The 15,419-nt window shown below is 30.9% G+C and overlaps 1 protein-coding gene across 1 annotated transcript; it reads left to right on the forward strand.

Annotated features, from left to right (window-relative positions):
* Positions 1-3,854: 3,854 nt before the first annotated feature.
* Positions 3,855-15,202, forward strand: LOC139489271 (glutathione peroxidase 7-like). Its single transcript, XM_071275539.1, has 4 exons — positions 3,855-4,255; positions 7,024-7,173; positions 12,528-12,642; positions 13,453-15,202. The coding sequence occupies exons 1-4, from the start codon at positions 3,959-3,961 to the stop codon at positions 13,614-13,616; spliced, it is 726 nt and encodes a 241-aa protein (XP_071131640.1). The 5' UTR covers positions 3,855-3,958; the 3' UTR covers positions 13,617-15,202.
* Positions 15,203-15,419: the final 217 nt, after the last annotated feature.

The following is a 15,419-nucleotide window of genomic DNA, read 5'->3' on the forward strand; positions in this document are numbered from 1 at the left end:
TTTGTAATACAACATCTCATTGGTCCATTTTCCTAAACAAAAGTTGCAAAATGTTCTAAAAGAAATATTTCGCCCCGATATGTTAGGTTCATCTACGATTAATATTTTTTGTATTTACTTATTCTGTTTATTCAAATTAAGAAAAAAAAGATGTCGATTTTACCAAATATGTTGTTTTAGTCATTACATGTATCTAATTAAATCATTGGAATTCTTGTTTCTAAACTAAAAATGTAATTATCAGATGAAATTTACCTATTAATTTAACGTTAGATAAAAGTCCATATATTTATCTTGTACTTCGTCATTAACAAAATATGTTCATGAACCTATTCTGTATGTTTTTCGACTTTTGTTTTGCATAAAAAGTATGTATGTAAATATATTTATTATATTATTGTATATTTTGAATTATTCAGAGGGACTGATTTTATCCTCTTTAAATAAAGTATTTATTATTATTATACCTTTGTATTCTTTGATCTGCCGACAGGTGGTAATATGTTGGCAATCAAGGAAACTACACTGAGCAGTGTCTCATCAAGTTGAAATTACATGTAGTCAAAACAAACAGTAATTATAATTACTGCTGTAGGCAATTTTTGTTTGTTCTTTTGAATTAGATAAATATTTTATTTGTCGCAATTATTTTTTTCTGTTACATTGAAATGCGGAAACTATTTTAAGATCCTAGATGATAAAAATATTATTACTTTTTGTAGATTCAGGATACTCAGTCATAAACTTCCTATTGAAACTGGAAGGTGGAAAAATGTACCTAGAGAAAATCGAAATTGTAAACTATGTAATTCAGGAGATATTGGGGATGAATTCTACTATATTTTTAAATGTTCGAAATTTAATCATGATAGAGAAAAGTTTTTGAAACCATATTATCTAAATAGACATAACATATTGAAATTTCATGATTTGATGAATACTAGAAACATCAGTATGTTGAATCATTTGTGCAAATTTATCAGACTGATTAATAAACAGCTGGACTCTTAGGGGAAACATTGTTTAATAACTTTTTTTATATAATATTGTATACATGCATAATGCGTTTTTTTTATATTACATGTAGCTGGAAATATTTTTCCAGTTGTAGATCATACATTTGTATTAATTCTGACTATATGTTATATTATTAATTGTTTATATCTCTGTACCATGGATTTTGGTTTATGAGAATAAAGATATATCTAGAAGGATTTTTTTTAGGAATGATTAAAAACATACTTTTCAGCTCTTGTTCAGTGTCAGATCAACAAGACTATTCCTAAAAATAACTGAAATAAGGTATCTCATTTACTCTATGTATTTGACCAAGGACGTGTATGTGCACAATACAAATACTTGGACTAAATTTAGTATACTAATTATAGTAAAATATAGTCTCAGAGATATACTAGTCAATAAACAAGCACGCGTAATATATATATATATTAAATAGAAAGAACACTTATTTATGCACATACATATCTGAGATAATGGTATACTAACATACACAAAAATTAAAGCACATATATAACAATATTTTATATTAAAAAAATATACTATATAAAATAGTCACGGGAATAACAAGAACACAATATTTTGTCATTCATTTTTAGTTCTTGAAAGTCTAGAAGGTACGTGCCATAAGTGAGGGGTCATATAATCATTGATCTATAATAATTAAGGATGGGGAGATCATATGTTAATCTTGCTAGTTCAAGTTTTCACAAAATTACCAAAGTATGGTGTTCAAGAAACTGTGTGATTTAAAAAACTAAATGCAGTATCTCAAACATTTCTCCATTTGTCTGAAGCAGACATAACTTGAAAGCCATACTACTCACTTTTTTTTTATAACCGAATCCATTGAAAGCAGTGAAAATGGATGTTATCTATAGAAATAAGTATGCACACGCTGTACCCCAATTTTTGACTTTTGACTTAATATATCTGTTTAATTTGCTCACACATTATTGTCAATATCTTGAAATTATATGCGACTATCATACAAGTTAGAGGTTTAGCTAGCTTTTAAACCAGGTTTAATCCAACATTATATAAAGAAATATTTCGCCCCGATATGTTAGGTTCATCTACGATTAATATTTTTTGTATTTACTTATTCTGTTTATTCAAATTAAGAAAAAAAAGATGTCGATTTTATCAAATATGTTGTTTTAGTCATTACATGTATATTAAATCATTGGAATTCTTGTTTCTAAACTAAAAATGTAATTATCAGATGAAATTTACCTATTAATTTAACGTTAGATAAAAGTCCATATATTTATCTTGTACTTCGTCATTAACAAAATATGTTCATGACTTGAAATTATATGCGACTATCATACAAGTTAGAGGTTTAGCTAGCTTTTAAACCAGGTTTAATCCAACATTTTCTACATAAGGAAATGTCTGTACCAAGTCAGGAATATTACAGTTATTTTCCATTCGTTAGATGTTTTTAATCTTTTCGTTTTGAATTTCCCCAGGAGTTCGGCATTTTTGTTATTTTACTTTTTACACTATTTCATTTGATTCTTTGAGTTTACGGTTTAATAAAAAAAAAATGAGCAGCCTTTTAATTATTTCATGAAATAGATGGTTGTCGGGTGTCATCATTTTTAAAACATTGCCCTGAAATAAAAACCTATGTTTCCTCTTTATCTCAAGTGTTACAACAAATAAAAGTTCTGCCACTTAGACTAGTAATATATCACGAAGCCCTCCAGTCTCAATTCTTAAGTTTATCATGAAATGCAGCGCGGCTCAAAATGGAAACACATTTTATCTATTCCAAAATTGTATTTAAATATATAATAAAATTCAATCTAATTAAAAACCGATCTCTCATCGCTCCTGTTTCTGATATCTCCCACGCGACATATCAGAAACAGGAGCGATGAGAGATCGGTTTTTAATTAGATTGAATAAAATTGAGAATAGAAATGGGGAATGTGTCAAAGAGGCAACAACCCGACCACAGAACAGACAACAGCAGAAGATCACCAATTGGTCTTCAATGCAGCGAGAAATTCCCTCACCCAGCGGAGTCCTTCAGCTGGCATAAGTTTACAATCTGAAACGTTAGTTTTTCGGAGTACCATCAAAGACAAGTCTCTGGTACCAATGATCATTAAGTTTTCTCCAAATTAATTTTGTGACTATTCAATTTCACTGATTTCAAGTTTGTTGGATATGAAGCTATATAATGATTGATGTCTGTGATTATTTCAAGAACTTACCGAGAAGAGTTATACCGTGACGCTATGTTTTGTTTTTTTTTGCCGGGCTTTACAGAAGACAATATGATTATAGTTCTGAGGGAGTGGTAAAGTTCTATTTATGAATATTGCTGGAAATATTGTTAGTTGTGCTTATAGTTTCAGGATTGTTCTTAGATTTTAAGTTATGCTTTAGTTTTAGCATGTTTGGATGTGTAGCCTAGTTATAATTTGCAGATTTTCAATATGCATGAGCATGCTATTTCAATGCATTTGAAATAATTGCTGCTTTTAGTCTTACTAACTACATCTTCTGTGTTTTAATGTTATGCTAATGTTCAATTATATTCGATAAAAAGCTTTTAAGAGCTTATGTTTGTATTGTTTTATGTGAATCAATATAAAGCTTTCTGGTATAAATATCTCTGGTTTCACGACTGATTTCATACTACAAAATTTTTATATATTTACATTTCGCACCTTAAAATACATAAACAACAACTGGACTGAAAAAAAATGTTGTTGTGTTATAAAAATGGTTAAATAGACAATTCGTCAAGATTATTCTCAAGTCAATTTTTGGAACAGAAACCGAAACCGATGCAGGGTTTTAGGTATTTTTTTCCCTCACTTAATTATCGCCCCTGAATTTCAGAATACACGTTGAAGACAAACCACGTTGCAACGTCTAAACAACTGAAAGTGAATAAATAAAGTGACAACAGTCTATCATCATGGTGCATCAGAGAAACTTAATTTATATTTTATTAATAATTTGTTCTTTACTGTACATCGTAAAGAGTAAAGACGAGAACGACATAAACTTTGCAAGCAAACAAAGTGGATATGAAAAAGCAGACGACGCTTGGGATGAAGATGAGGATGACAAAAGTGATGAAGATGTTGAAGAGGATGCCAAAGATGAAGATGTGAAAGAGCAGGTTAAAAGAGACACTGGTGGGAATTTTTACAGCTTTACAGTGCTTGATTCAGAAGGAAAGAGTGTTGACTTGGGGCAATACAAAGGAAAGGTAAGAACAAAACTTTCGACACTGACAGAGTCAAATCCAAGACGAATCGTCCAACATTTTCACCAACTCGCCCCACTTGCTAAAAATTTGCCCCACTTTTGTTTAACAACTCGCCCCAATTTATGAAAAATGGTAAAAAATCCCACAGATAAAAGATCTACCAACAAACCCCACTCATGATGATAAACCACAATGAATTTAGTCACGCAACTCATGTACTTATGAAAAGATGCATTTCCCTTTCATATTTATGTTCCTGCCCCACTTATAAATAAAATGAATACCTTTGAAAACCAAAGATAATAGTTATCAAAGGTAACCATCATGTCTTTGTAGTCCTTTTCCATTTGTTGTAATAAAGCAGAAAGAAGTGAGTATCAACGGGGCAGATTTAGGAGGGAGGTTGGCGGACGTGTTCCCCCTGAAATTTGCAAAGCATGGGTTGTCCTCGAAAACTAATGTCGTCGCATTGCATCTGTTATAACATTCAAAGAAGTACAAATGTATATAAAACAGTAAGTTTAACAGAATCAACGTGATAACTGATAAACTAACCTACGGTTTATTTATAAATTCTATAAATATTAAATACTTTAAAGAAAGGTGTCAAAAGTGGTACTGCGTTTGATGACAAATATCATACTAGGCTTTAAGCAGTTAAAGTTAAACAAATGTGACAGTGTAGTTGCGGATTTTATAAACAATTTCTTTGATACTCAAAGTTCAAAAACATCCCTACCTCACTTTCCTACGAAGTCCCCTACCCACGGTTGGGTTGGTTTTTTATCATTGCATGGCCAAGAAAACAGTCCAAATTAGATTCTTTCTCAATGGAAAGATAGAAATACTGGTTCAAGCGAAAGGTTAGTTTATTAATTTGTATCATTATTTAATATCTTTATCCAGAGTTCGCGAAAAGTGTCAGTCCTCAGGATTTTACCACCAAAATTTTGCATCGGACTGACACAATTTTAGTGTTTTTCAATAGAGTTAATAGTGAGGACCAGCAAATATCTTCAAGGACCACCAGGGAAAAAAAGATTTGGCGAACTCTGCTATCAATATATATTTCTCACTTGCAACCTGTAAAGTTTGCTGAAACATGCATAAACGGTCAAGGTCCCAACCTGTACTTCCCTATTACATAGGTCCCAACCTGTACTTCCCTATTACATAGGTCCCATGAAAATAAGCAATATCTTCGTAATGATCTCTTTCTTATTTAAGTGGTTTGTAGTAAAAAAATGTATATAAAAAGTTTGGCACTACCTCCCAAAAAAACAAAAAATAAGAATAATTTTTTTTAATGAAGAGACAATTAAAAATTGCTGGCAAAAGGAGAAATTTTTGTTTTATTGGTCAGGTGATCAGCTATTGTTGAGTTAATGAATAGAAGCTCACATATTTCTTGTTAATTATGGTGATTGTAGATTGACAGGGGTGAATTTATGCGGTTTTAGCTTGAAACTGTAATTTCTCGCTAATTTTACCCTAAATATTTCTCGACACATTTTGCTTGGCTAGATATACATGTATTTACATTGTTCCCTCTCTAGAAGAATATTTCAAAAAATTTTATAATTATACCTAAACAAAATTTGACTTTGCGCCCCCCCCCCCCCCATTCCTCCCACCCCTCCCTAATCTAAACTCCTGGATCCGCCCCTGATCAGTATTTGGTATCCAATAGTTAAGTCCCCAAACCAATCTGGCCTCAAGTTGGTCCGGCCCAAAGTTGATGTGCCTAATTTGATCATGTTGATCAGTCCCACGTGAAATATGGAATAAACTAGATTTTAGGTTTGCACATCTACATAACCAATGCATAAGTATATATAACAATAATATTTAAAACAAACATACATTAAATTATTTATGACAAGCACTTGGATGATATTAACATAAAACGAAGAACTAGAAGAAATTTTGTCAGCACTAGAAACATGAACATGAAATTCATTGATAACACATATATGGCATACAATAGATTGTCATGGAATTGTGATTCTTCATGAAGTATGAGGTGGTAGAGTGCTGGCTTGTCATCATTATCATCTGTTCCAGCCTTCTGCTGTGCATTTGACCGACATTCAAGACATCACAATACAAGTTGTCAACAATACTGTGAATGTATAAAAAGTATTGCTTAAATTCAGTTCATAGATTAGAGTGGAGGCCTAGCTGTATCACAACTTTAGCTCATATTTTAAAGCATTGGCATACTATGCAGGGGCCCTAGAGTTATATTTATGGTTGATTCGTGTACAGTAGTGGTCCTGTATCATTAAAAAAATATTTTTAGAAGTCAATGTACACTAAGAAAATATTTGAGTGGAACATACTATCAAATATTTGCCACTGGACATTTATAAAAAAAAAAACCCAGCTTTTGATCTGCCATCTAGTGCCAAAGGAAAAGAAACACTAAGATATTAACTAAGACAATCACTTTAAAACAAGGCTCTTTACAGTTACTTTGGACAAGCACAATATAAACATGGGTTGATATATATAAAAAAAAAAAAGATCAATCATCACTTTTCAATTTCCCTGTCAAACTAAACACCGAGGATAATTAAACCATGTAATATATACATATGTACAAATGGTTAAATATCACAGCAAAATTAGAATGGAGATAAAAGAGTAACTAAAATATTATAGTGATAGTTTCCCACTTAGAACTTGATAAATTCATTATTAGGAATTTGATATTGCCTTATTTAATAAAGCTACATGTACATGTTATATATATTTTATTTTTTAAGATAACATTGGTTGTAAATGTTGCGTCTGAATGTGGATATACTGATAACCATTACAAAGCACTATCAAAGATACATAACCATTTAGTTACAACTGGAAGATTTTCAGTATTAGCCTTCCCATGCAACCAGTTTGGAAAACAAGAGCCAGGAGTAAGTACATAACCTTTCTGTGTAGCATTCATAGTAAGAGCCAGGAGTAAGTAAAATTACAGACAGTCTACCCTCTCGGTCTTAATGATAATATCATGGGAATTGGCAATATATCAAGAACCGATTCTGTTAACATTTTGGATATAGTTTCTAAAACTGTTCGTAAAAATCGTTCTCATGGACGCAGAAAAAATCGCAATCAAAGAAAATTTCGGACCAACCATACAAATATTTCGGACCTAATTTCCATTTCAAAAAACAACGGCAGACATTATCTGTTAACCAAGCTTTGTTCTTTACCTATAAATAAATTAAATAAAATTTTAGAGGATTGCAACACAATTTCATATTACAGTCCTAAGTATGAAATTGTCCAAATTATAATGGCATATTGTTATTCTAAACTGTTTCCAAAAATTGATCGCCCTGAAGATCATAAAAAACATTTTATTAAAATAAAGTATGTCAATAAAGGTTTTGATTTTGTAAATATTGCCGGTATTTTTAACGACCATTCTGTTAAAGACCAAATTCCTGGATATTTTGATAATACTGAACTCCCTCTCATTTGTTATATTTACAAGAAATCTACCCGAAAATATGTGTTTAATTATAGCCAATTGTGTAAAGATGTAAATATCACTGAAAATACACCTATGTCGTGTAATTGCAGTAATTCAGAATACACCTATGGACCAATTTCCCATGTTATAACAGGAGACCTTAACATCGTTCGCGACCGAGAGTTAAAATCATTCCTCAGTAAAGGACCTAAATATCGTCCCCCGTCAACTATTAACTGGAATGAGTGTCGTAATATCATCAACGACTCACTCCGCGCCTACTGTTTGAAATGGGTAAAACGGGAAAAAGCTGACAAAAAATCTTTGGACTCTTTTTTTAATTCAGTAATGAAGATAGTTGATATTCGAATACAACATTTTAAAGAACATTTTACCCTCAACAAAAACTATAAAAACCCTATTTCGCGTATCAAAAATAAACTAACAGAACTAGCCAAGGAATTTGTTTTTGTCCCGGCTGATAAAGCTGCTAATAATATCATTATTGTTTGACGTAAATTTTATATAGAGGTTCTGCAAAAGGAAATCACGAATTCACCAACATTCCAACTGACTTCATTTTCAGAAAACGACATCTGTAACAAACATAAACTTTTAGCTACTTCTTTACAAGCAGAACCAAACACAATGAAAGTCCCAACTATGTACTGGCTTCCGAAGCTGCACAAAAAACCTTACAAATATAGATTTATTTCATCTTCCAGCCATTGTTCAACTACTAAATTGTCTGTTTTACTTACTAGTACACTTGGTACAATAAAAAACCTGATAATAAATTGTTCAAATAAGGCCTTTGAAAATAGTGGAATTAATTACTTTTGGAGTGTCAAAAACTCGTTGGAAGTACTTGATAAATTGCATGCATATATTGGTGATTTTGAATCTGTTCAAAGTTTTGATTTTTCTACCCTATATACCACTTTGCCTCATATTCTTATTAAGAAAAAATTCACATCCCTAATTAACTGGGCATTTAAAAAGTCGGAATGCGAGTACATATGTTCAAACTCTTTTAGATCATTTTTTAGTAGCAATAAACAAAAGAACTATGTCAATTGGACATGCTTTGATACTATTTATGCACTTGAATTTTTACTTGATAACATTTTTGTTCGCTTTGGAGATTCCGTATATCGTCAAGTTATTGGAATTCCAATGGGGACTAACTGTGCACCACTTATTGCGGACCTGTTTTTGTATTGTTATGAGTTACAATTTATGACTAAAATTAGCAAAGACCCATCAAAACAACATTTGATACAAAAATTTAACAATACTTTTAGATATTTGGATGATATATTGGCTCTAAATAATGACGACTTCAGTATGTATACTAAAGAAATTTATCCTGTAGAACTTACTTTAAATAAAGCTAATGATAACAATGACCACTGCCCTTTCCTCGATCTTGATATCTATATCATAAACGGGAAGCTTAATACAAAAATTTATGATAAAAGAGATGATTTTTCATTTCCTATTGTTAATTATCCATTTTTAGATGGTGACGTTCCCTTGTCACCATCTTATGGTGTTTATATATCTCAACTTGTACGATTCGCTCGTGTATGTAACAATGTATTAGATTTTAGCGAGAGAAATTTATGTATTACTGAAAAATTATTACACCAGGGTTTTCGATATCACAAACTGGTCAAAACATTTACTAAATTTTATCACCGGTATAAGGAAATAATTCGTAAATATAACTCAACATGCAGACATCTTATACGTTCAGGTATTTCACATCCAAAATTTTATGGAAATATTCTTTATAAAGCACAAAAATGTCAGTATTCTCCTCAGAAACTAACAAAACCTTTAAATAGACTTATTAAAAGGGGATATAGTTACGATACTGTTGTCAGGTCATTAAAGATTGCATATTTTGGCTTTAACATTGGTTCACTGATAGGGTCTTTGCATCGGAACTAAACACATTTATTTCTAAAAAAACAGTTGTTGGCATGACACGGGTTATGTTCTTCTCATATATTTTATGATAGTATGATACTAAACCCCTAACGGGAGGGATTGTACCTGATATTCATATGATGAAGACATAATCTTTCAATCAGTTTAATTGAGGTCTGGAGCTGGCATGTCAGTTAACTGCTAGTAGTCTGTTGTTATTTATGTATTATTGTCATTTTATTTATTTTCTTTTGTTACATCTTTTGACATCAGACTCGGACTTCTCTTGAACTGAATTTTAATGTGCGTATTGTTATTCTTTTACTTTTCTACATTGGCTAGAGGTATAGGGGGAGGGTTGAGATCTCATAAACATGTTTAACCCCGCCGCAATTTTGCGCCTGTCCCTAGTCAGGAGCCTCTGGCCTTTGTTAGTCTTGTATGATTTTAATTTTTAGTTTCTTGTGTATAATTCGGAGTTTAGTATGACGTCCATTATCACTGTACTATTATGCATATTTTAGGGGCCAGCTGAAGGACACCTACGGGTGCGGGAATTCTCGCTACATTGAAGACCCATTGGTTGCCTTCGGCTGTTGTTTGCTCTATGGTCGGGTGGTTGTCGCTTTGACATACTCACCATTTCCTTTCTCAATTTTATTTTTTACATAACCTCTATGTGTAGCATTCATAGTAAGAGCCAGGAGTAAGTACAATAACCTCTCTGTGTAGCATTCATAGTTTTAGATAAGGGTGTTACTTAAAGTTTTCATGGTTGAATTTCTTGTTGCATTATCTACCATACATGTACATCATAAATTTTAACTATAGTAAGTCTACAACCTTCAATGTTAGAAATATAAGCAACTTACTATAGTTACAACTACCCGTTTATTCAGTCTTTAATTCTACCATTAAATTTATTAGTACCAGACTTGGTTTCTAGATCTACTTTATGGTTGTAAAGTTGTTTTTCTTGGACATCATTGTTACAATCTGTAGTATGACAAAATTTATAATGAAAGAATGTTTAGACTTTTTAAGTTAATACATTGTAACAAAATTCATATCAATTTTGTTAGACAGTCTTTTCAGGAAAAAACTGTGTCATGAAATCAATAGTTTACGTTTTTGGTTTGATGTGGCAAAGATTTATTATGATGTGTTGTAGATGTGGACAATCATACCACATCATCAAATATAAAATGTATTTCATAAAGGTGTGCATGAACTATATTGATTCCCATGATTTATAGAAATGTATATTGTTAACTTGACTTCTTAGACAAACAAAATTTACACAATCTGGACAAGACACCACCAGATGTTACAGTCAATACGTTCTATAAAAATATGTTGTAATATAGTATTAGTTATCAATGATTTTATCATAAAAGGCCATTGATTGATATTGAGTGGCTTAAAATTTTAATTCCCATTTCATAGAATCATTTAACGTAACACAGACTAGGTTTAACTCTTTTGCTTTCCAAGAACTATTACAAATTGAAATTAGAATTAATCTGTCTCATTAATGGTCATTTAAAAAAACAATTGGTATTATAGGTCACATGAAGTAAGCATGGTTAGTTTGGAGAATTTTTTTTTGAAAAGTAAAAAACAATGTTCATTGTCAATTGTCTTTCCAAAACATATGTACTGTTAATCCTATAGTTTTTTAGCTCACCTGGCCCGAAGCTTTTCTCATCACTTCGCGTCCGTCGTCATCCTCGTCCGGCGTCGTCTGTTAACTTTTACAAAAATCTTCTCCTCTGAAACTACTGGGCCAAATTAAACCAAACTTGATCACAATCATAATAGGGGTATCTTGTTTAAAAAATGTGTCCGGTGACCCGACCAACCAACCAAGTTGGCCGCTATGGCCAAAAATAGAACATAGGGGTAAAATGTAGTTTTTGGCTTATAACTCAAAAACCAAAGCATTTAGAGCAAATCTGATATGGGATAAAATTGTTTATCAGGTCAAGATCTATCTGCCCTGAAATTTTCAGATGAATCAGTCAACCCGTTGTTGGGTTGCTGCCCCTGAATTGGTAATTTTAAGGAAATTTTGCTGTTTTTGTTATTATCTTGATTATTATTATAGATAGAGATAAACTGTAAACTGCAATAATGTTCAGCAAAGTAAGATTTACAAACAAGTCAACATGACCGAAATGGTCAATTCACCCCCTAAGGAGTTATTGTCCTTTATAGTCAATTTTTGACAATTTTCATAAAATTTGTAAATTTTTACTAACATTTTCCACTGAAACTACCGAGTCAAGTTCCTTATAGATAGAGATAATTGTAAGCAGCAAGAATGTTCAGTAAAGTAAGATGTACAAACACATCACCATCATCAAAACACAATTTTGTCATGAATCCATCTGCTTCCTTTGTTTAATATTCACATAGACCAAGGTAAGGGACACCGGCTCTTTAGAGCCTCTAGTTAAGGGTCATAACAAGAGATTTTTACAGGAATAAATTTCGAAAGTTTTTTGGGGAATTTTTAGTTTTACAAGGTATATAACTAATTATCATTGATTGTCCAGTGAAATTTTGTTTGGTTGAACAAATCATAATTGCCCACTGGACTGAGAGCTCAAGGTAGTCCAGAACTAACAATATAGAAGGTTGTACAATAAACTCTAAATACACCTTTTTAGCTCACATGCCCTGATGTGCCAAGAGTTTGTCCAAAATATACATGTACAAGAAACAGTAAAATACTCAATTCAGACGAGTGCTTGGATATTTTTATATTTTGTATTTTTAACTTGTTCAAATATTGTTAGTCAACCATTTGATCTTTTTTTTTCTTTTAATATTTTATAACTTCCTTTTTTGCAGACTAATGCAGAAATCCAAAAATTTGCAAAGGATAGATACAGGGCTAAATTTCCTGTATTTGGAAAAGTTAATGTTATTGAAAGTGATGTATCACCAGCATGGCAGTATTTAATAGGTAAGTTGATAAAGAAACAGAAATTAAAACCTTTGTATTGATAATGGAAACTAACATGTTCCTGTGCTACTTCATATAATGTTTATGCTCCAGCTTAAAACACTTGTAATCATACATGTATTTTTATGTACCAGAGAGAAAACCCCTCCAAAAAAAAATAACATCAGTTGGTTTAATCACTTCAGTATATCTGGTGTAAAATGTTCAACTATTTATGAAAATTGCATTGAATTTCACTGAAGGCGATAATAAGTAGAATTTGTTTTTTTTTATTGATTTGGGTTTTTTTTACATAAAATTTCAATTATTTTATGCATATTCAGGACAAATATTTTTTAATTGAAAGCACAATTTTTCTCTTATGCCAAGGTTTTAATTTTTCACATTAATGGATGCTTTTAGTATTAAACAGTGCTGAAACCATCTGGATATGAAAAAAGTTTTACACGACAACCTCTTATTTAACAATCTTGAGTTTGAAGAAATATCATTACACACTGGCAACAAAATAAGAATCTATATGTAAATGGCAACAGTCAAACAAAACAAAAAAACAAATATCAAAGATTGAAAAAGAGGGACGAAAGATACCAAAGGGACAGCCAAACTCAGAAATCTAAAATAAACTGACAACGCCATGGCTAAAAATGAAAAAGACAAACAGACAAACAGACAAACAATAGTACACATGACACAACATAGAAAACTAAAGAAGTTTTATACCACAGGTATTTTAAAACTGAAGAGACGTTGATTTTGAATGAGGTGATATATTTTTTTTTAAATATTAAAACATTTTCTCTCTCACAGATGAAACTGGTGAAGCTCCTTCCTGGAATTTCTTTAAATATCTTGTCAATGAAAATGGTGATGTACTGCATGCATGGGGTGCTTGGACATCAGTAGATGAAATCTATTCAGTAGTACAACAAGCAGTGACAAATGCAATGAGAAGACCAAAAACAGAACTGTAACTTGTTAGATAATCAAGATGACAAACACAGACATGCAAAAAAGTTTCTCACTTTTCATTTTTTTTCCCCGTATATATTAAAGAGGTCATTTTAATTTTTTTTACAGAATACATACTTGTAGGGATGTCATCTTTATCATTGGCTGTGTCACTAAATTTCGTATCTTTGCACATTTTTTATTTACATACCTTGTTCTTTAAGCTTGTCATAGAATAATTTTTTATGGGTGAAATTTTATGTCATTGGTTAATTTAACCCCACTCAACAGGTGTTGAAAATATAGAAAGATTTTGTTTAAGTATATGAAATATGAAAAATGTCGTTCAAAAAAATATTGAATATAGCTGCAATCTTTCACTGAAATGTTTTTATGCACCTACTGAATTGATTATATCTGGTTTGCAATAAAGTAGAAATTTGCCAGGTTCTATCACAAAACTTATTGGGCTAAATGACTTATTATACCTTCTATCTATCTACATCTATCAACATAGCCCACTTACCCACATATAAATGTTTGCATGTCTGTAGTTTGTATTGTTAGTGCCTGTTACTTATCACTTTTAAACTTATTGAAACATATCAAATCATAATATATTGTGTACATGTGTGTGTCTTAATTGATAACATAAATAATGTATAGTTTTGTAATATGTAATATTTTTAGAATATCTAGAATTTGATGTTTTGTTTGTACATGAATTAATTATTTTTGTATTTAGTTTTAAATTTTTTCTCATCCATGATGATCTTTGTATATTGAATTACATTAGGACTATTGCAAATTACAATTAAGGAATGACTGTAATAATTTTTATGTCTATGAAGAAATAACATAAAAAATATGGTGCACACTGAATAACGGGCGCGTTTTAAACCGTAGAAAACCATGAAAAAATGTTGATAACGTCATGTTCACATGACTTAATTATGTTAATGGGCTGATAACAAAATAACGTCAGCCAATCAGAAGACGCGTTACATCCAAAATTAAATTATTACTTAATAATATGAAAGATGAACTTGAATTTCTCACAAAGTACAATAGTTTTGTAATCATGATATGGTAAGGACTGATCTGAATTTGCCACATCATAGATCTACGAAAATGTTTTCGAATAAATCATTACAAAATACAATGTATATCTTTACTTGGGATTTTACAAGCTTAACTTTTAGATGCATAAAGACCTGGTTTCATTTGTTTATACTTCGTTTTATTAGTTCAGTATTATTTTTGTCAGAATTTTACTTAAAAATATTTTACAATTTTGTTTTAATTGGTTATATTTATTTGAGATATACATTCTTTTTGCATGATATTTTTGTTTGTTTGTTTTTATTTTCTTATGAATGATATTCAGATGTATATATTGTTCTTCATCTCATCATTTGCAAGAGTTCTGATCATTAGAACTTTTTCAATATTATGTACGATTGTCTGAAATTGTGATTGTGTTAATACAAATATGTAGGTCAACTTGCACTTTTTTCTTGAAACCCTTACAAAATAGTTTACCAATCTGTTGTATTTTTGCATTGACAATTACTAAATGGCTTTTGGAAAATTAATAACCATTTCTATATTAATGTTTGCTACTTCTATTTGAGAATAAGCTACTTTATAACATAGTTAACATACAAGAAGGTTATGATATATTTTTATATAGTTGGATACCAGATTTTTGTGTGTCATACGGTAACAGGTGACCACAAATATAAATGTTCATTTAAAATTTTTATGCATATACATACTTTGAAAAACCAACAAAATCAAATGTCCATTATATTTTTTTTCAAGTT

This window comes from Mytilus edulis, chromosome 1, assembly GCF_963676685.1.
Source record: "Mytilus edulis chromosome 1, xbMytEdul2.2, whole genome shotgun sequence".
NCBI classification, from domain to species: Eukaryota; Metazoa; Mollusca; class Bivalvia; order Mytilida; family Mytilidae; genus Mytilus; species Mytilus edulis.